This window comes from Phalangium opilio, unplaced genomic scaffold (genome assembly GCF_054372755.1).
Source record: "Phalangium opilio isolate 3A_F unplaced genomic scaffold, DU_Popi_V2 ptg000070l_1, whole genome shotgun sequence".
Classification (NCBI taxonomy): domain Eukaryota; kingdom Metazoa; phylum Arthropoda; class Arachnida; order Opiliones; family Phalangiidae; genus Phalangium; species Phalangium opilio.
In genome coordinates this window covers 6,145,604-6,168,807 of record NW_028324182.1, presented here as the reverse complement: position 1 = coordinate 6,168,807, position 23,204 = coordinate 6,145,604, and the positions used below count along the sequence as shown (strand labels likewise).

At 37.8% G+C, this 23,204-nt stretch overlaps 1 protein-coding gene across 1 annotated transcript; it reads right to left on the bottom strand.

The window, feature by feature from the left end:
* Positions 1 to 18,368: 18,368 nt before the first annotated feature.
* Positions 18,369 to 20,967, bottom strand: LOC149661270 (uncharacterized). The gene is made up of 2 exons (XM_089842731.1): positions 19,380 to 20,967; positions 18,369 to 19,341 (listed from the first exon to the last, which is right to left on the bottom strand). The coding sequence occupies exon 1, from the start codon at positions 20,887 to 20,889 to the stop codon at positions 20,428 to 20,430; it is 462 nt and encodes a 153-aa protein (XP_089698857.1). The 5' UTR covers positions 20,890 to 20,967; the 3' UTR covers positions 18,369 to 19,341; positions 19,380 to 20,427.
* Positions 20,968 to 23,204: the final 2,237 nt, after the last annotated feature.

Sequence of the window (23,204 nt, the reverse complement as noted above, 5' to 3'; positions counted from 1 at the left end):
GCATTTTCCAATTAACGAAAAAAGGGAATGCTCTTCTCTGTTTCGCGAAAGTAAATTTAAATAAGTAACTTTAGGCTTTTTTACCATTTCTTTCCGGGAAAAATCTCAACTCTCTTTGAAACCTTTTCGAACCTTTCTCTCAACGAGGGGTCGCTCACTTCTACCAAACACTACTACTGTACAGTAAAATACAGAAATCTCGTTTGAGAATTTGTGATTTTGTTTTTCAAACTTGATTCCATGCACGTACTGGACGTAGTAGTAGTAGACTTAGCAAATGTCCAACCTAGCTAGTAGTCTCCGATTCCCGGATTTTTCGCGCTTTTAAAGATAATGGAAAAATATTTTACCTCGTTTCGATTAAATCGTGCATGGACTCCGGAAATAGATTGAAAGCTCAGAAATCTCTGTAAAATTTCTCTTCTTACTAAAGGCATTTTAATTTTAATTTTCAAATTGGCTATATCGAACATTTTTAGAGTTTAAAATTTCATTTTGCCTAATCTTTATTTTTGGTAGCTTTGAACAAGGTTTTACTTTATTTAATCTTAAGCTCTTGATTGAGTTTTTAATTAAATTTTCTTGTAAAACACTTTATTTTCCAATTTTTATTTACTTTATTTATTTATTTTGTTTTAGATGGTAAACCGCACTTTTTATTTGAAACTTTGGCTTAATTATTAGGTAATTTATGATTTTCTAAGAAAACTTTGACTAAATCTCTACTCTATTGTCTCGTCATACTTCGGAATTTTTCCAACTTTTCTAACGTCTTGGCATTAACAACTATTCTTGATCTTTACTAAAATTCGTCTGACTTCTATCCACGAATAATATTTAAACTTGCTTAGATTTAATGACAATTTTCTAAATGTTAAATTCTCGAAACCCCAACAGCGCGATTACGATATTCGCTCGATTTTCCAATGTTCCATAATGAGGTTAATCCAAAGAACGTCTACCATCTCGTCTGGAACTTAAACTAGTCCATCAATTGACGGAAAGTCATCTGAGTTTAATCTCTTGGTACCAATCAGCTCTTCAATCTACGGGTAAGTCTCATGATTTTCCCTATATACTTAATTAGTAGATATTGTTTCAAATTAGCGTGGCTATAGTATATGCCTTTAACATGGCGAATATTTATCGGTGAATAGAATACATCAAATTTAAAATTTTGGGTTTTTTCCCCATTTTGGGGGGGGGGGGGGTGGCGAAGCTTGGGTTTTGATTAAGCGTCATCGGTCATTGCACCTTATCGCGTGAACTTTTGGGACCAACCAAAATACGTCCTTTAAATCAGATCAATAACACTTTTAACCTTTGATATCGGAAATGAGTCCTTCTTAATTATAATTCGGTTAAGTAAAGCGCTAGACGTACAACATCGAAGAAAATTATCAGGTAGTTGCAGAGATCATATATATATATTGGTACATAAATTAAGTGGAAATCCTTGGCAAAAAAAAAATATGAAGCACACCTCTCGTGGAGCTATAAACATTATCATTTATCGTTAATGGCTTGTAATGAGTTTGAAAGGAGCAACAAGCTCCTCGAAGTTTTAAGTAGCATAACAAACGTAAAAATGCCTGAAAGTTTTATCCTAGAGACCTGAAATTTATTCCAGCTTCATTTAAGTTAACAGCAAGAAGTGATATCTAGTTTATTAGGGAGAAGGTATAAATTCGCCACATTTCCAGCTTTATCTCCAGTCCAAAAGTATAGTAGGTCCGGAGTTAATCCCCGCCGCCTCTAAATTACAACCAGCATCTCATTGGTTCTTGAACACTCACGTCAGCGCGACGCGAATGACCAGAAAATTACGTATTTTCCGACTGAGGAGAGTGTAGCGAAATAGCCCGACCTCCTTTAACGTCCCCCTTGTATTTTGAAAGGGGGACTGGGATTATGGCGCGCGAATACTTAGGCGTCTTATACCTTCTCCCTAATAAACTAGATATCACTTTTTGGTATACAGGGTGTTTTATGATAAGTCTGGCATAAATTGAACGTCATGTTAGAGAACATTTTCGACTCGATTTACCACTCAAATCGTCGAGCTTATTTTTAACACGTTACTAATATTGAAGTCCTGCAATATCCTAAGTATCTTCGGAATGGTTATGCTATTACGTTCTTTACTTTCCTAACTATACATATAAACTCTCTCTCTTTAGTCAACACGAATACCCGACCTTATACATAATGCGTTATCCAAAAAATATTATAATCTGGTCGATAAATTCGATTAAAAGAGCGTTAGGGGATGTTCCCTTCTCTTGATTTCCCCGAGTTTTGGTGGTGGTGCTGGTGTACTGGTAATGACTTTTCAGTTTTGGAAATCTCTTAATATGTTTCTGAAATTTCATATATTACACGCGACTGATTTACGGGGCTAAACCACTTTGAGGGATAATACCCCCTATACTTTCCCCCTGAAAATTTTAACGAGTTTTGCCTCCCATCCTCGTAATACAAGGAGTAGATCTAGTAATAGAGTCCTCTGTCTATACCTTTATTAATTTTGGAATATACAAATTTATTCAGTTTTAACAAGAATATTGAATAGACCTTTCTCAAAAGTCGGCCTACCTTGGTTTTTCCAAAGACGTTAGATATAACTTCAACCAAATTTGGTGGGCTGGTAACTTTGAAGCCACTTTAAGTCCAAATACCGGATTTTCTGTTTTAACCCAATAGACATTTTCGATGTATTAATAGGGGGTAGGCAATACAAGGGGGGTTGATACATGGCCGTCTCTGCACCCTCTCTTGACTCAAAACGACTACAGCGCATGCGCCGAAAAGAGAGATGGAAGGCAGAGTTTTATCCCCGTGTCTTTCCATCTTAGTTACGTCGAATGGGTGTATTTTTTCGCGTAAGAAAATAAGCAGTCAAGGAAAATTGGTCAGAAAGATGAAACTAAAACTTGATAGAAATCTTATTACATTTCCTTACATTACAACAAATCTTTATAGCATTATAAATTAATTAAGGAACCAGCGACAGACAGAACCTGGAATACATTTCTTTGTTTTATAAATCCTTTGTGACTAGCTGGCTCTAGGAAGTATTAAATACATTCTTGGTAGAGCCAAAGATAGGGGGTGGGTGTTTTGGCGCCCCCCAACGGAGATATTATCGATCGCTGGATTATGCAAATGAATTGATGAGAGCTCGGTAGCTAAATCTTTTAAAAACGGGAGCCACGTCCACGTCCACGTCCACGTCCTGACCTGGATGGCCCCGGCTTTTAATAATTAAACGCTGACGTCAGAGCCACGGCGGGGTTTAGTGTTTGGGATATCGTAAAGTGCTCCTATCCTTCTTCCCCTTCTCTTGTCTTTCCACAAAGCTAAAAGCTATCCTGGAAATATTTATTATAGGGCCCCACTTATGTTAATGGCTTTTATTACCTAAATTATCATATTAGAAATTTGGAGATTATGAGATAAGCAGTCTTTATTAATGTATTCGCCATTTAAATTATTTTGGCTGGGAAATTTTAACGTATGGTCATTGCTGGACCCCCTGATATAACTTTATTACTACACTGTAATAAATTTTTTTTTCAACATTATGGTTACACTAATGAGTTTAAGAAATGACCGAAAAATGGAACACGAAAAAATAGCGCGTATACATTTTGGATGAAAGTTTTGATTTTCTCGCGTTGATTTAATATCCAATCGAATCTCGCGCTGATCATTGGTATCTTGAAACTATAAGCCGAAACAATTCTCCGAATTCCTATTGGAAATTTATAATGGCCTTCGTTAAGCCCAAACCAAGATCGAATTGGAATATATAGAGCTTGTAGGTCATTCTCGCAAACATATTCCCAAAATCCGAGGGATTTTGCTCTCGTAACCAAGATAATACCTATAGCCTCTCGAATACCTTAGGCTAAATATAAGCTATTGTAGAGTCTATAGATCATTAGTTTCAATAATATAGCATTTTATAGAGAAAAACGGATACGTTTGGCTAAATATATACCTTTATATAACGTCTAAGGAAATATTTAGCGGTTGGAAGAGCTTCAGAGTTACCACGAGAGTTCATAAACCATAGTGTGGACAATTTTAATTTTTTCAAACGCTGAATATTTTCCTCGAAAGAGACGACGTATTGCAACACTTGATGAAAAATATCAGTTAGCTTAATCAAGAAGTGATATCTAGTTTATTACCGAGAAGGTATAAATTCGCCACATTTCCAGCTTTATCTCCAGTCCAAACGTGGGTCCGGAGTTAATCCCCGCCTCTAAATTACAACCAGCATCTCATTGGTTCTTGAAAACTCACGTCAGCGCGACGCGAATGACTAAAATTACGTATTTTTGACTGAGAGGCGAAATAGCCCGGTCTCCTTTTACGTCCGCCCCTTGTATTTTGAAAGGGGGACTGGGACTTGGCGCGCGAATACTTAGGCATCTTATACCTTCTCCCTAAGAAACTAGATATCACTTCTTGGCTTAATATAGCCTGTTACAAGATTAGATGCCATTTTATTCCAATGAACACATAATCCGAAGTTTCAGCCAATGAACGAAAGTAACAACTTATCTTTTAGAAATCCAAGTACCCACAAATTTTTCCTTCGTCATTATCACATGATCTATACTCCGTTTTTCTGAACTCTTTCTCTGGTGCTAAAATTTATATTAAGCGTGAACGTATACATTTATTAAGTATCAACAACTTTGGGCTTCGCAAATCTTAGCTTGCCATTTGAAAATATACTTTAAAGGGTGAAACCTTATCTGTAGTTTCACTTTGGGGATTCGGTAACTTCCAATAAGGTGGGTTTGGTTTAGTGCAGGACAGCTCAGCCTTTGAAGAGTTGGTATAGTGGAGCTAGGCGGAAGGAGAAAGCTCACTTTGGTCGAAAGATAAGGTAAAACTTATTACTGGAATCGGAATCTTATATGGAAGTAATTAGAATTCGAGCTTGCTTGCTTGCTTGGTCGGTTGGTTGGTAGCCATCGGATTAAACTCGGTATATGCGAAATTGAAATTATTGATCGAAGATTTTAATAGCGAAAATGTGTCGTGGTGTTGGCGAGGGGTTAAGAGGGGGGGGGGAAAAGTGGTACCCTATTTTCCACCCCGTTCGCTATACTTACCTATCTAGAGTACACCTTGTCTCGCCTCGAGTAACTTTCTACTCCAACGAACCTTGAAATTCCGAAAAGGGGCCTATCACGCTAGGAGCCTGAAAACGATAGATATTGCTTGGTTTCCTTGCCTTCATCCTCTTACCGCACGGAGACTCTAGGAAGGGGAACGGGACTTGCGTAAGAAAAACCAGGCGCGAATATCTTTGGTAAAGACACGTGTCACGTGATCGTTGTTCGATGATAACCGTGGAATAACATGTTGACCTTTTTTGAAACTGGGGGTACGGGTATACATTTTTCTCAACTCCGTGCACGTGACTCCCCTTACGTCTCACGTGATCGTTGTTCGATGGTAACCGTGGAGCAACATGTTGACCTTTTTTTGAAACTGCGGGTACGGGTATACATTTTGCCCAACTCCGTGCACGCGACTCCCTTTATAGAGGCTCTCTGTTCTGTAACCTCTTCCTGCATGGTACATATCAATCAGAAGCGCATTATTTAAAGGGTTGATTCGACCTCTTCAATAACCAGATATATTCTCGTGTCTTATTTGGGTTCTTGGTGTGATAACGAGTTGATAAAAATGTATATTAACTCAAATTAAGCTTCAGTGGTTAGTTGTGTGTAGATAGTTTTCACTGAAGGGGATACAGAAAATTCTTCCCCCTATCTCTCGGCTTAAAATTCACTGCAGTGTTGTCAAGTTGGTGTCTCTCCAATCTCTTGGCAACACTGGGGGAACGGCAAACCCTCCTTTAGTGTATCCCACATTTTCTCTGTTATACTTTTAATTTATGACGTTTTCGTGTCATCATGAACTAATGTTCTCGTGTGACAACCTTTATATGGGTAGGAACAGTATTTCAACGTTAATTATTTTCCACCATAACGTGTGTATTCGTAAGAATTTTTGATATACGATGTATTTTTACTTCGGTTATTGTATTTCTGCGGCTATATAGGCTTGTATGTATAATGTAAGGGATGTAGGTTTCTGGCGAAAATTGATAGAGTTTTCCCGGGTCTCGCGCCGCACCATGAATAATATCGTTATGTAGCCGAACAACATTATTTATCGGGATCGTGCCCAAAGCGAGAGAATGTTCGCACATACTATGAGAGAGTGCGGGAAAGATTTCAATCGATAGGGTTCCCGCCAGAATACGGGTCATTCGCGCCTTTGCCACCCATTCAATACGCCCTATATATTATATATATTGTTTTTCAATATTAAATATATTGAATTAATGGGGGAGGGGTTGGGGTAGGTTATGGAATTTCAGTACCAACTCTAACTTTGATCGCGCTTTTAATTGAAATTTAGAACCACTTTCTATAACAGCCGGACTTAAATTTCACTCGGTTGAAAGCCTTCAAAATGAGCTCGTTTCAATTGGTTTTACATGCAGGGAGTTGAGGCTTCTAAAGTTTTTAATGGCTCGTAAATGTTTTGATACTCACTTTAAAATTTCAAATTTAAATATTGCGCAGTTTTTTCTTTTTTTTTATGCGCGATGTGGAATTGATGGCGCGAGATATAGACCGTGCCACGTATCTTTTGTTAACAAGAAGGCAGGGCGTTACGTGATTGGTCGGAGGTGCAACTTTTAAATTATCTATGAGATCTCAAAATAATTTTAATATTAAAATTACTCCAAGGTATTTGCAAGAAGCGATATCTAGTTTACTAGGGAGAAGATATAAATTCGCCACTTTTCTAGCTTTATCTCCAGTCCAAACGTATAGTAGGTCCGGAGTTAATCCCCGCCTCTAAATTACAACCAGCATCATCTCATTGGTTCTTGAAAACTCACGTCAGCGCGACGCGAATGACGAAAATCACTTGTATTTTCCGACTGAGGAAAGGCGAAATAGCTCCGGCCTCCTTTTGCGTCCCCCCCCTTGTATTTTGAAAGGGGGACTAGGACTATGGCGCGCGAATATTTAGGCATCTTATACCTTCTCCCTAGTAAACTAGGTATCGCTTCTTGGTATTTCCTTGATGTTTCACAGTGTATTTACATCATACAATTATAGTTCAAGATTCGAGAATAAAATTACTTAATTTTCCTTTTCACTCTCCCTTTAACCGACGTAACCCGTTACTTTAATCATATTAAAAGCAGGCAGGTCGACGCTACTCCCGATTGGAATCGAAAAAGCCTCATAAATTAAGGCGACGAAATGTCATTAAACTACGTAGGCCTACCATATAACTTCTCCTCTAAATAAGGCATAGGCTAAACCAGGCTAATCTCGCTAATAAGATCGTCGTAACATATTTTAGAGATTCTTAACTACTATACGAATCGGCGTATGATCGAGATTAGTAAAGTCAACCTGTTTTCGAGATTAAATTTGGGGCTACAGCGGCGAAAGCGAGGTGGGGGTTGGCAAGTGATTCGCTTTGCCCCCCCCCTCTTGCTCTTAAATTGACTTAATGTTTCCTTGATAATTTATCGGGTTTAATCGTGTAAACACGTTGCGCCCCTAATGAACATTCCAAACCCAGGGGGGGGGGGTTGGTCAAAGGGTTAAGCATTAAGAAACTGGGTTAAAGCCAACCCGTGATCACCTAACCCGTTTATGGAGGAGGTATAGCGGGAAAGCCAACCATACAGCCGCGCTTGCATCTCTATGTATGGTTGGTTCTATGTGTCTGTCTCTCCTACAATAGTTAGCGTAAGGAGCCTTATTATTATCAAACGAAAATTAGCTAACGCAAAGTTATCGTAAAACTGAATAGCGATTTAAATATTTTTTATTTCAAAATTAATAACTCAATGCATCATACGGAAAATCCAATCTAACAATGGGTAAAATTTTTATTTGAAAAACTAACTTTTCTACGTTAAAATTGACTACTTCTAAGTTATAAAATACCAATGAAGTCTAACTGTGAATTAATTACGTCTCGGTAATGAATTGTCAAAGCCAAACGATGGTCAAATATTAATTGTTAGTCATTTGTCTATTTGAAGACGCAAAGACTTTTGCAATTCTAATTTAAGTTTAAGGAATTGCTTCCGCTGATGAATAACTCAAAAACCTTAAAGTTTGCCCTCCATTACACCTCCAAGTGTCATTTGCAAAAATCGTTATACGATTTTACTTCTAAAGAATAATTTATTTTAACTGCTTCGAAATGCCTTGGACCTAATTCCCATGCATAGCTTAATAATAAAAAGATTTGAATATCAAAATATTATTATTTTTTTTTTGAAAGGGGTGGTGAAAAGATTGGAGAAATAAATTTGTGTGGATTCATCAACTAAGAAGACTATATTTATTAGTCGGTATAAAATAATTTTAATCGATTATAATTAGGAGTATAGGGGAAAAAACACATTTGGTTTAATTAACTTCTGTAATTTGACCATATAGTGAGTGAACCAGGCTTAGACCAAATAAGGGGGGAGAGGTTGACTCGCGGTGCATGTATATGCTTGTAGTGTATATAGCAAAGCGAGTTTCGGCACTGCATCGCAGCAAACTCCTATTAATAGAGGGTGATTGTATAATGAAATTCAAAGAGCATTTTAAAGTCATTAGTCTAGAGAAAACCTCCCTCCTATACCTTAGTTCAAATATTACACTCGAACTGTCCACCTAGAGTACGCGAATTGAGTTGAAACTAGCCGTAGGTTCAAGATAAAACCTTACGTTTGGACTTTAATCGTATTCGCTTTTACAGTTTAATCATATTTACCATGAAATGTCTCTCGTTATGTATTATTCCCGCGCTTGTTAATTACGAAAGAAACTAATTAGTACCTCTGAAAATCTAATTGCGGAACTGCCCCTTACTTATTGCTTGCCTGCTCAGGTTAGGTTAATGAAGGGAGTCGCTGTAGGTGTTTTACTTGTTTGTACACCTACTTGTTTTCTGTTTTGTTTCTTTTTAAAAATTGATAAACGTTCACGCGATCTCGTTATGTTATATTATAGTTTTATTCAGGTTGTTTTTATTTTGTTCTGGAGTTCTTATTGAAAAGTTTATTTATTAAAAATTTACATTCACTTCCTCTTTTATGAAACCTTTTCGTAGAAAATACGTAGGAAAAGATAATGTTTATGTATTATTGGAAATATGATCATTTCGGTTGGAGATAAATTTATGATAACCGAGAGACAAATCACTTCATTTCAGTTATGAAATGAATTTTCATATGTATGCTAAAAGGTTTTTAGTGCAAATTCTACACCTAGATAGTGGTTATCCCCTCGTCGAAAACCGCAAGATACGTCATTGAGGTGTTAAAAAATTGACACAAGTATCTGGAGAAGTGATTTCCTTACCGAAATTTGTTGACACGAAGTTATCTTTACTCTATGGGGATGAAATTTCAGTTTTGAGAATAGACCTGGATATTAGTTGGATGAAAACCTTAAGTTAGAAGCCGCGCCGTTAGTGTATCGATAGACGTTGCCCGTCAAGTAGATTTAGAGACGCGAAGGAAGTCTCCTCCAACAAGTGATAAGAAGTCATTTTTCTTTATAAACGTAAGACACCTTGTCATTTTCTTTTCCCTAACGGGACTGAACGATCAATTTTCGTGTCTTAGCTCCGTATTTCGCGCTCGCAGATAACACAGAGATGCTTTTAGGGCTCAAGAGGTTCCCCCCATCACCCCCTCCTCCCGTTACCACCAAATCCCCCCTCTTGCTCCGGAGTCGCCTTACTCCGTTATAGAACTACGCAACGCTAACATCAATAATTTAATAAATTCTTGGAAGAAGTTTGGTACCTTAAATTTCAAAATTTCAAAATTTATAAAATAATAACACTTGAAAAGAAGATGTCGCTTTGATTTTGAAATATTTCGGTGTCACCACGTCCACACCTGCAGGGGAATTAGAGCTCCACCTTAATTCGTCCTCCCTGTTTTAATTACAAAGTTTAATTAATCCGGATGAGGATATAGTCGGCTCTTTCGTATCGTTTTGACCTTGGCCTATAACCACGAGGTTTAACCTATAGGCTTAACGCGATGTCGAGATTGTTCAAACTTACCTTTTAAGTCGAGGATAATAACTAGAGGAAAGACGCGTTTTTCTAACCTTTTCTGTCCGTCGTTGCCTTCCTGCGCTGGAAATCCGTCAGATGACGGGATTAAGTCCACCTCCTCCTCGTTTAGTTTGCGTCAATCGCGATATAATCCCTTATGAAGTGATGTTACGAAGTTTAAAGGGAGGGTGAAAAGGAAATCCGATTACGGAAGAAGTCACTGATTATAGCGAAATTATTTTGTCAATTTTGAGACACCATGCAAGTGTACGTAATTGAGCATTTTCAAGGATTAAATGTTGTTGAGTATTTTGGATGGGTTTTTATTTCTTCAGTGTTCGAAGAAATAATGAATTAGCGTTATGGCGTTTCTATATTTGAAATAACGGTAAATAATTAGGAAATTCCGATAAAAAATGTAAATAGAACTTTCCCTGTGAAAATCCTTACTACGCGAAGAGAGATCAAGTGTTGCCCGCTGATTTATGCCGCCATTTTGAAGGGGACCCAACATTGTCACGGTTTTTTTTGATATGGGAAGTACTCTAATAATAAATATTTTAAATACCTAAGCGACAATTATTCTGGAGTTATGCGCGAAGTACATACGCCTTAAATCATTCAAAAGCAAGTATATTTGCAACTGCAAATCATCTAAAATATTAAGCAATCTCCTAAAGGCCCAGTTGCTCAAAAACATTCTGATTTACGACACGCTTATATAGAAAAACTGCTGGAATCAAGCGTATTTTCTTTTTGCCTAATACATTTATAAGGAATGCTTCTAACATTATTTATATTTCCGAGGTTAACTCGGAACTAAGAGATAAAATATACGGCAAGGCCCGAAACAAATTGGGTGCTGCTAACAAAATAAATAATCGTTGCTCGGGCATAAACAATATTTCCCGCGGTACTATGGACAAGAAAGTCTTAGACTCCTAGAACTTCGCCGCGCCGAAACAAGTGATAAGAAGTAATTTTTCTTCATAAGTGAGACACGTTGTCATTTTCTTTCGTGAATGGGGAGGCTAGCTATAGCCCCGCATCTCAACCCACTTCGGCCTCGCCTCGCCTCGCCTCGCACCAAGGGGCTACCCGTCCGTGGGAGTTCGATCCATTTTCGTATACGTACGGGACTCCTATCTTCCGGGATTAGATAAGAAGGTTCGCGCCCAATATTTAAAGAGCGCCTTTCTTACCCGTCCCTCAATAGACATCCGAAATAATTATAAATATTGCGGTATTTGTTAGAAAATTACGCGTGCAAGTCTGCCTAAATGCCTTTCAACCATTTTTCGTAATAATAATGACCTAGATTTATAAATACAGATGACTTATGTTAGAAACTGAAATACGATGCGAATTTAGTTAACGAGGCATCTATAAAATACTCCGATCAAAACTTGTTTTAGTGGCCCTTAGGGCGAAATGTTATACAACTTGCATTTTCGATTCGAAATTTGCGCATAGAATCCACTGTACTTTGATCCCAACACCCTTTTTGGAACACTCTGTATTATTCCATACAACGCAATGTAGCTCGTTTTCGCTGCTTGGCGCTTGCCTTTAACCTCTTTATAGTTTAATAAATACAGTTACCTTGTCAAAGGCGGGGAGACAATATCCCAAAGCGAAGATAAAAATGGTCCATGGAATCAGGCGATTTTTCTGGGGAGGGGGGAAAATGCGGCCAGGATCTATCTCGTTCACCTCTTGGTTCTTGGTTTTTGGGCAAGTTGAGTACCTAGTAAATAATTTCTTACACGCTCGAGTTAGCCAGCCGATTAAAAGCAAAAGAATAAAGACTGAAGGGGTTGTCTTACCCTCTCCACTCCCCTTGAGTATCTTAATCGCGAAAAAGGGGAGGGGGGTGTATAGGAGCTCATCCAGTGTTCAATTAAGTTTGAACATTTTAATGAGATTTTCTTCTTTCGCCTTCTTTCTTTTTTATTTAATGATTTTTAACAGCGGAAACTGTTGGAAATTAATGGCTTTTATCTTAAGCCCTCGTGACCAAATTACTATTACTGATCTGAGAAGAAAACGTGCTAGAAAGAACCGAGGTACTTTTACTTCTCAATATATACAAAAGGATGCAAATTTCTTACGGCAAAATGGCTCTTTTATTTAAAAGTACAAAAGCTACCCAAAAAATAATGATTACCATTCGAGCAACTAGAGAAAGTAATTATTTTGTTTTTTTATTTTAATTTTCTTAAATGATAGAAACAATTTTTTTTTCTTCGAAAGAAGGTTTGGTCTAGCGTTGTCATAAGTAAGATTAACGCGATAAGTAAGAATTGAATTGGAAATCACAATATTTTCTTATTTAACCATGTGGGTACGAAGGATATTTGTTATGAGTAGGCGTTGTTTATAAAGGGTTGTTTATTGTAGCTATTGTTAGGCAACAAATTTATTTCGCATAAAGGATGCATCCGCATTGGGGCGTCTTAAGTTCATCCCCATTACCATTACAGGAAGTGATTATACATAGTTTACAGACTAGGAGGATTCATACCATTTACACAAGGAGGCCTGGCTGGCTTTAGACTTAACAAGTGAATCAGGCCTCCTTATGTAACACGTGAAGCCTGCCATGGCCTCCCTGTGTAAATGGTATGAATCCTCCCACTCAGTAAACTAGGTATTCTACACGGTGAATATCTAGTTTATGTTTGCATGAAAAGCGAGTTAACTTGAGAAATATTTGCGGAAAGTGGTGGGTAAAAGAAAAATACGAAGAAATGACGCGTCAAGCGTTTAAACCCAAGAAATAAGAGAAAATTGCATTTTAACTTCGAAGGCCCTTTACTCGATAAAACGACGATCCATTTTTGGTTCCCCGTTTCGTCCATTCACCTTGATTGAATACTGTAGAAGGCGTACTGAGATCTAAGAGTGTTTTTATAACGTCTTTTCCCATAGACAATATTTCGGTCGGTACTTTTGAGGGTATTCATCTTACTGGTGAAATAAGAAATGGAGAAACCCAAGAAAACGTATAAGTTCCCGCATACCCTCCAAAAACGAACCGGAACTTTTTCCTCCTCTTACATTTTCTCCATTTTTACGCCCGACTTCACGCTTCAGACAATGGAAAAAGAAAGTAAAAAAAAAAAAACCTTCGCAGATCGTAAAACATTCGCGGAAAAACGAAATCGAAGACATATAACTCCATATCCTAAATTTCACTCTTGAAATGAATAGATATTCACTCAAAAAAGTTGCTTAAACTCTTGGATCTTTAACCCTTTCTTGGATGACTAAGATTTGTTATAGGGGGAATTGACTTTAACCATAGACATATATAATATATACATGGGTTCTCAAAACAGCCAAGTACCGTCTGGAGGTCCAGTCGAAAATGTAACTTCTATAACATTTTGCCACAATTAAAGCAATAGCGAACTGATTTAAAAATTATCTCAAATCTAAAGAAAACCTTACTTTTTTGACAGTTTAAACTCTTCTGGTTCCAAAAATATGCTTAAGAAATATTTAAATATGAGGGAAAACACAGAAAAAACGCTTCGAAAACTTGAAATTTGGGGGCAATAGCAAATTTGCAGAGAAGATATTTGGCGGGTTTTTCTCCTTGCTACGTGACTCACGGCATCTCGCGGAAAAGCCAAGCGCGAGCGCCCGAGACTCCTACCGCGCGAATCTGAATAAAATAGGCTTAACTCGGCGCTGAGACACTAACAGGCGTCACGTGAGCGACATCTAGAGAGAAAATTTCTCCTTACTACGTCATCAATCGAAACAAAATTTTAACTAGGCCTTTTCCAAACACAAAACTTTGATTCCAATTATATAAATTTCTATGAAACCAAATACAAAAGTAAACATATCATAATAAACTAGATTTTTCAAGGATTTTTTTCGTATTTTAAGTTTGTGGATGACGAAAATTATGGTACTAACTCTTTAAGGGCCACAGTTTTGAAGTTATGATTAGATGGTTTTACGGATGCCCCCTTAAATTTAAGGAAGAAAATGAAAGACGGTGCTAATTTAATTAAGAGATCGTTGGTAAAATATTCCATGTCCCTACTGGAAAATTGTGATGGAATGTTTTCGACTCATCTCCCATAGAACCTACTGTACTCGATCAGGACCATCTTTTTCACTAAGACTTATTGGAAACGAGAGTCTGTTATCTATATTTGTATTCGCGATATCTATGTTCTTATCTTGCCTTTCGAGATATACCGAAAAGAAATCACGATATCTCGGAATAGAGAAAACCGAAAAGCGAGATTGAAATATATTTTAACTGGGATTGGGTAAGGAAGCCGGAAAAGTATATTTCAGTTGGAATAGACTCGGGAGAAAATATACGATGGCCATTTTTGAAGCGTAAAAAATTTTAGGGAAAATAGCCTGGCCCTCGAGTATGGCCAACCACTTTCACGCGCTGTCGATCGAAGCTCGTGATTTTTACGTTGATATTTCCAACTTTAGATCGAGTTTAATATGGATATAAAAATAAAAAAAGATTTTATCGGTCATATTCTATCCAATATCGATGAGATATCTTTAGGATTAGTAGCCTATATAGAGTTCTATTTTTACGACTTCTTTCGTTGTTTCTTCGTGTATAAAGATAGGCTTTTTCAGTGAGCTATATTTTCCACCAATTAAAGCTCGGATACGATAATTCGTGTTCGAGTTATCTAAGCTTGGCTCATATAGTTTCTCCCATTTACTATCAAACTGAGAATTTAGAACTTTCCATCTGAAACGAAAGTCAAGATAAACCTTTGTTTTAAAATGGAAAATCTACATATCCTCGGTCGAGGTAATGGAGGGACTTAGGGAAAACTAGGGATTTTAGAAGCTGCATGTTGACCTCGAATAGCAAAGGCACCGTGAAAGTGTGCTTCTTTATCTATAACTAGCCGTTACCCGCGGCGTCGCTCGCGTGTAATTAGAACTTCCATCTAAAATGATATAAAGAATGTGTAGATTTTACTGATGACTAATATTTTTGTAGCACCCTAGGAGCGAAGGCACTCGGCACAGTCCGTCAGCCCGTCGGGATATTTTTTATTACTTTTCACGCGGACATTATTCCATAAAGAAGGGTTTTTAAGTTTTTGGCCGCCATTTAAAAAGATGGCAACAAATCGAACCCAAAAGACCTTTCAGCCCGTCTATAGGTTAAAGGAAACCATTGTACTAAATATTTGTGAAATCGGTTGAAACGCGCGGACTTTATTGCATAGAGAATATTTTCTTACATTTCTGGGCGCCATTTTAAAAGATGGCAAAAAATCTAACCCGAAAGACCATTCAGCCCGTCTCAAGGTTAAAGCAAACCAGTGTACTAAATATTTGTGAAATCGGTTGAAACGCGCGTACTTAATTGCATAGAAAATATATTTTACATTTTTGGGCGCCATTTTTTAAGATGGCGGCGGATTGGAAAAATCTTTCTTAGTACGCGCCTACTACTTATGAGTAACGTTCCTGCAAATTTTCAGCCTTCTAGGGCAAGCGGTTTGGGCTGGGCGTTGATTATCAGTCAGTCTGTCAGTCAGTCAGTCAGGACTTTGATTTATATAGATATAGAAGATTTAAGATTTATTATTATTTTAAAAGCAGTGTTGCATTTGATATTTTTTTTTTGGTCGTTAGAAAGCAGAATGTATTAGTGATTTGTACTATTAGGAATACACGCACGCAGCTAATTGGAATAATTGCGTAGCCATTTTCTCAACTTATCTAGCCGAATTTTGTGGGAGGAGATAAACTAATCATTATTTATGACTAATTTTACCTCGCGTTGCTACGTCCCAACCAATGAAATCACAGATGAGAAACGTCAGGATTATGAGACGTGACTTCACGTATAGTGCTCAAGCCTGGCCCATAAAACCCTTTTAGAAATTAACACGCGGGATATATGGGCTCACAATGTTCCTTATTAGATGTATGTATAAAATTTATAAACTTCGGTAAACTTAAGTTTAATTTACTTTTGATGTAGTGTAGATTATTTCTGATTTACTAAATCCGTACTGCGTGAGAGCTTCATCATTTTGTATATTATTTTCAATGGAATATATGAAGGGTAGAAAAATATAAGGGAAATAAGAAATCTGGCTGTTAGGAATTGAAAATATAGTTAAACCACCAGGGGCCTCTTTTAAAAAGGAACTAGGCTATTTCTATTCTGTAGGCCGTGAGTAGCCTCCATATATAAAGCAGCTGCTACGAACGTCTTTTATATCCTCTCTAAATGTCGGTTTTCCATTTTCCTGGCGGGAAATATTTGAAAATACGACCATAGCTCGAGCTTGAAAGCGTTTTCTTTTCAATACATACATACACCTTTCGCCCATTTCCGCCGAGCTATATGAGGACCGAGTATCAAGTGCCAACGAACATTCTACCAAGTTTTATATCGTTATCTATTGGTTTTTACGCTCTTATTTTATCCATAAGCAATTGTTAGTAAATCGCGAATTATGACTTTATGAACATCGTAAGAAAGCTTCGCGCGCCAGACTTCATAAAAGTTATTTCAAAAATATACTTTTATATTTAATAAGTTTATATTATATAGGTATACTAAGTGGAATATTTTCTACAAGCTAATTTACGGCGAGTAGCAACGAAATACTATGTATATAGAATTATAAATATCTCATTTTTCATATAGTTAAATTTATCTTTTTAAATCAAAGACAAAGGTTACATTAAATTCGTTCTTAGGATTGAGCCAATGAAGTTAAAAGCATTGTACTAAGATTTAACCGTAAAGATTTCATAATTCCCCTCCTTCCTTTCTATTGGCTCATGTTGACTAGACAATGGACGGTGTAGAATTTCCATTTAAATCTTTCCTTACTGTTGTTTAAATTCGGGACTCGGAAATTCTTAATTTAGGGCTTTATAAATTTTAAAATAGGCTTATGATACACAAAATTCCGAGCTTCGGGGCTTATTGTACAATTTTGTTGACATTTTTCGTCGCATCCTTTGAAAGTCTTAAGCTTTTAGAATCTGCATGAATAACACGTCTACGCGTTTCTTTTGTTTCATTAATATACTGCAAAATGTATTTAAGTTTAAGATCATAAGTAACGTAATAATGTAAGTACGCTGCACACTTTTAAGCAAATTCAGTGAAGTTTAGAGTTATAGATTGAGCTATAGGTTTTCGAAAGTAACAGTGGTACTATGTCTTATTCGATGTAATCTTGTGATCTTGAGTATTAGGTTACCACTGATATTTGGGAAAATTCGAAGGAGACGTATTTATGGTATAATGTTTCTAATTATAGTAAATACGAAGTTTGGTACTCTTATTTGGAAATTGGATTAAATTCGATACCTTCTCCAAATATGAGCTTATTTTACTCAGAATTGATTCGTTAAATTAGAAATCACTGCGGGAGAGCGAAAGGTCCGGATAATACTTCCAAGTTTAGCTGATCATATTTCCTCTGAAATCTAAAAGTATTATTGATTTAAAGTCTTGGAAATTGAAACCTAATCAATTATAGTTTGACATTATTAAGATCAAGTTTCAAACTTGTACAAAAATATCGTGAATAACTTAGGCAGTACAAAGGGCTTACATTATTTACAAATTCCATCTACATTATAAATAAATTATCATGGATTCACGATGGAAACCAAAAATTAATTGATATGATGATATAATGAACCAGCATATAAAATCTTGCTCTATAATTGCTTGTGCTAAAGTCTATCGCATTAATTAGTAAATTTTAATTCCGTAACTTTCTGCCCACCATTTTCCCAAGATTATCGGAGTTTTAAATCAAAATTTAAATATACAGCTCTCTAGGATGTATTGAAGAATTACTTATTTACTTGTATATATATTGGATTATTTTCGTTAAAATTTAAGGTATGTAAATATCTTAATCTGAACTAGAATAGATATTTTTTTGTGTGTGTGTCTATAGAGACTTTATAAATGTAAAGAAACTGGAGAAATTCACGAGAAACTGAAAACATCTTATAATATACATACAATAAGGGAAAAAATTATAAAAATTTAAGAATGTTAGAATTCTCCTAAACCTGAAACTTTTTTCCTCCGCTTCTTTTCTCCGACTCTGAATATTTTAAATAATGCCATAAATTACTTTCTACTTGCAAGGGAAGTTAGCATTATACCTATGTTCTTTTCCATGCATATAACGAAATTATTATGATAAACTTAAATTTCATGATGGGGAACTTACTTTCGCTATAAACATAAAATCCTAAGCCCGGGTAAGCTCACGTAACTTTCACTATTGGGGTTAGTGAGTAAATTAACTTACGGTCAATTGGTTGTCTAGGGGTTTTGGTAAAAATTAAGATAGGGGAAACAGATTTGGAGTTTGCCAACAAATCATTTAATAACAATAATAATTACTTAAAAATAAGAATAAGACTTATCAACTTAATACTAAAAGTATAAACATGCACACTTAATTATAACATGCAAAATAACATGCACACTTCATGCAAAATTATAACTTTAAATAATCAACTTAAATTAACGATCCTAACATAACGGTTTTAACATTTAACTAACATTAGAAATAACCACATAAGGGTTTTACAATTAAACCTAAAATAATGTTAACCACATAAGGGTTTTACATTATCCCTAATATAATTTTTGACCACACAAGGGTTTTAATCTCATTGTTCAAGAGTTCTAATAAATAGTCATAACCTCCAATGGAGTTATGATAAGAAGCCTCGGGAGGCGAATTAAATGTTTGGGGTACTTATCGCATGGTTGATTTCACAACGGAGTAGCGTGGGCTGGTACGGGCCCTGGGTCCCCGGTAACGGCGTACGGCAATGGACGGCATGGAGCGGTTACGTAGTGCGTCCTCGACGGGTATACAGGAACGACAGCAATTATTATCGCATGGTTGATTTCACAACGGAGTAGCGTGGGCTGGTACGGGCCCTGGGTCCCCGGTAACGGCGTACGGCAATGGACGGCATGGAGCGGTTACGTAGTGCGTCCTCGACGGGTATACAGGAACGACAGCATGGAGCGGTTAAATACGTCCTCGGTTTAGTCAGCGGTAACGGCAGCACGGAGCGGGCGATAATGTCCTAGGGCACGAGCCCCACCAAGATAACTTTGGTACTGCTTCCAGGTTCCATCAACCGAACTTAAAAGTTTTCGCGCTAAGTCTTTCATAAACCGAACTTAAAGGTTTTCGCGCTAAGTCTTTCATAAACCGAACTTAAAGGTTTTCGCGCTAAGTCTTTTTCCGCGTTAGGGCCTAAGTATTAAAATACGTGGCATAGTTTCGGGACCGTCCTTCTCGTTCACCAAGCGTTACGATTCTTCTTTCTCTATTGTCCCAGTTCAGCTTTTATAAGATATTGGTGTCTTCAGGCGCACCAATCACCGTTCGACTTTCTAGGGTCTTTTAGACCCACGTGACCCAATCATATGTCGACAATTTGAAGTCTTTGGATTACGTCCGCATTTTTCGTAGCCCTGGTGGTCAGGAATTATTTTCGCGTTTTCCCCATGACCTTTGGGGTCATGGGCCACACACCTTCTCTTTATGAGAGTCGGTAACAATACACTTTTTAAAAATAACATGTTTACAAACTAAATATAGCACTTGAGGTTAACAAAAATAGCATTGGCAAATAGGGTTGACAAACTCCGTTTTCTGGATAATAAAAGGGAATATAAAAGGGGGTAGGCTCCTATGGGCTCTCACTAACTCGAACAGATTCGTTACGCGAGAGAATTGTACAGGTGGGGTGGACGTCATGGCCATTGACGTTCCACTGGGAAAATTTGAATATACCCATCGAATGCAGGTGTGCGACCAGCGCTTTACCTTGCCTTCGAGGGGTTTTCTTAAAGGGAAGATGGAATAATAAGATTTATTCAAGGGAGGGTGAAATAATAAATTTTGTCGTTACAATTCCCCCGGGACTAATGTCGACGTCCGCGGAGACCTACGAAAACTAAGGGTAATAAAAATAAATAAGCTAAACAAAAAAACAAAAAAAAATTTAAACTAAAACAAAGGGAATATCAAAAATTGAGGTACGAGGGTATTATCTACATTATTTACATACGCGTAAAGGTTTAACTATTTACAGCCATGAAGTATGTTAACGGTACTCATGGGACGAGAGGTTTTTAAAATTATGAAACCGTCTCAAAAGCATCTGGTGCACCAAAATTTTGAAAGAAAAACAAATTCTAACAAAAAAAAAACAACTAAGGGAACTCCCAAAAGTAGAACCCAAAAAAAATTTTCACAATCACACAAGGATTGGCTTGACCCTTCCAGTAGTTGGGTCACGTGGACGCAAAACGCGACCATGGGGAGTTGGATCCTCGTCAGGTTCAGCGATATCAAAAGTATCTCCTATAGACGGGTCGCTAAAATCACTCTGTTTCAAAATCGCCTCTTGTCGCGCAACATAGGGTTTAAGCTGAGAGATGTGGTATTTTCCATAAAGGAGCTTTTTCTCCAATGTCTCTAACCTATAACTAAGGGGACTTAGTTTTTGCGCAATTCTGTAGGGGCCATCAAAGGAAAGTGAAAGTTTCGAGGCAAACTTATCGGCAGTACTAGAGAGGAAATGGGCCCTTTTTAACACAAGGTCACCTTCTGCTAGTTCGAAATCTCGATGCCGGTTGTCATAATGTGCTTTCTGTTTCCTTTGCGCTTTCTTCAAGTTAGTATAAGCCTCTTCTAGAGAGTGAAGCACTCTGGGCATAACTTTGAGGCCATAGGCCTTTCCAGTGTCACTGGTGACGTCAATATCAGACGTCTTTGAGTCAACTAACGAACACGCGGTGCGAATTTCTCATCCAAACATTAGTTCGGCGGGGCTAAACCCGGTAGAGTCATTGACAGCGGTCCTAATGGCCATGGCGTACTGCTGCAGCCCCTGATCCCATTCCTGATGATTGTCAGTAACGTAGGAGGCCACCATGGTGCCAATAATTTGATTGTGCCTCTCAGTAAAATTTTCCTGAGGGTGATACAATGAAGTCAGGCGTTGCTTAATCCCATACTGCTCATAAATGTGTTTGAAAAGTTTCGAGACAAAAGCTTTCCCATTATCACTGACGACCACAGAAGGGAGGCCAAAACGGGTAAACACGTCGTCAACTAAATGGCGAATTATGGGCTTGGTTGTAGCGTTTCTGAGCGGGAAAATCTCTACCCATTTAGTTAGATAACAAGAAACTACTAAGATGTATTTGAAGCCGCGTTTGCTTCTAGGGTAAGGGCCCTTCAGGTCAACAGAGATGACGTCAAAAGGTTCAGTAACATCGCTACTCTGCATGAGACCGGCGGGTAACTGCCTAGGTATTTTATGCTTTTGGCATACTGAGCAAGTTTTGCAATATTTAATTACGTCCATAGTAAGCCCTTCCCAAGTAAATTGGCTTTGTATTCGTTTTAAGGTTTTCCTAACCCCGAAATGACCCGCAGATGGAATATCGTGGCTAAGGAACAAAATCCTAGCTTTCAAAGATTCTGGTACAAAAATTTTACACGCGTCCCACCCATTGTGGCAAACCTTTCCCACGTCCTTATATAACACTGACTGTCGAAACTCGCAAAGGGGCGCTATCTTTTCTATCCATTTTCGTAATTTTTGGTCTTCCGGTAAACCTCCGTCATTCAAATAAAGAATTAAGGGACCTAATTTCGGGTCGGTAGATTGAGCGTTAATTAACTCCTCGCTATCGTACAGTACTGGTTTGTTTTCAGGGTTCGCGGTAGAAATGGCCGATACCTGGCCTGTAAGGTTTGAATCTGTCTTCGGTAAGCGAGACAATGCGTCCGCTACTGGATTATCTTTGCCCGGGACATGGTGAATGTTAAAATTAAAGGCTTGCAGTCGGGTATTCCAACGTGCAAACTTTCCCGTAGGGTCTGGTGCCCGATGCAACCACCGGAGGGCGCTATGATCGGTGTATACGTCAAATTGCGTTCCTTCAATATAGGGCCTAAACTTTTCCACTGCCCAGACAATTCCTAAACATTCCCTTTCCGTGGTGGAGTATTTTTGTTCCGCCGCGCTTAACGAGCGACTGGCATATTGAATCACATGTTTCATGCCGTTAATATTTTGGGACAAAACCCCACCTAACCCGGTATTACTGGCATCGGTGTGAATAATGAACTTATGGGCATAATCAGGGGAAGCTAAAATAGGAGCTGAAGCCAACTTGGTTTTCAGGGTATTAAAGGCCGATTCTTGGGCTTCAGTCCATTCCCAAGGTGTATCATTGTGTAAGAGGGAGTTGAGGGGGCTTGCTATCTTTGCGAAGTTCTTTACAAAGCGTCTATAGTAAGAAGCCATCCCCAGAAACCTTCTGAGGTGACGTACATTTTTAGGGGTTGGAAAATTTTCCATATTACCCGTTTTCTCAGGGTCGACCGTGACTCCTTCGTGTGACACGATATGACCTAATATTTTAGCCTTTTTACGGCAAAACTGAGTTTTAGTCGCCTTAATGGTCAAACCCGCTTTAAGTAGCCTATTAAAAACCTCTTCCAGTGTCTGGATATGTTCTTCAAAGGTCGTAGACGCTATTACGAGGTCGTCTAAGTAAGCACAAACCCCAGAATCATTCAAATCAATAAACAAATTATTCACCATACGTTGAAATGTTGCAGGTGCGTTAGTTAAGCCAAACATCAATACCTTTGGTCTAAAAAGACCGCGATGTGTAACAAAGGCAGCGATATCTCTATGTGCCTCATGAAGAGGCACCTGCCAGTAGCCACTACGCATATCCAACGTGGTTATGAAATTTGGTTTGTTTATGGAATCTAGAATGTCATCTATTCTAGGTAAGGGGTATTTGTCTTTGATGGTGACGCTATTAAGTTTCCGATAATCGGAACATAAACGAACATTGGGTTTATTTTCCTCATTCCCTTCTAAAACCTGTTTTTCTCCTATATCCGCTTTCTTGCCCACTAAAATAATAGGACTTGCCCAGGGACCACAAGAGGGTTCAATTAAGTCCTGCTCAAGCATATCATTGATGATATCATCAACAATTTGCC

Coding starts and splice junctions, on each gene's coding strand:
- LOC149661270 (XM_089842731.1), bottom strand. CDS start 20,889: ATGCCCAGAGTGCTTCACTCTCTAGAAGAGGCTTATACTAACTTGAAG.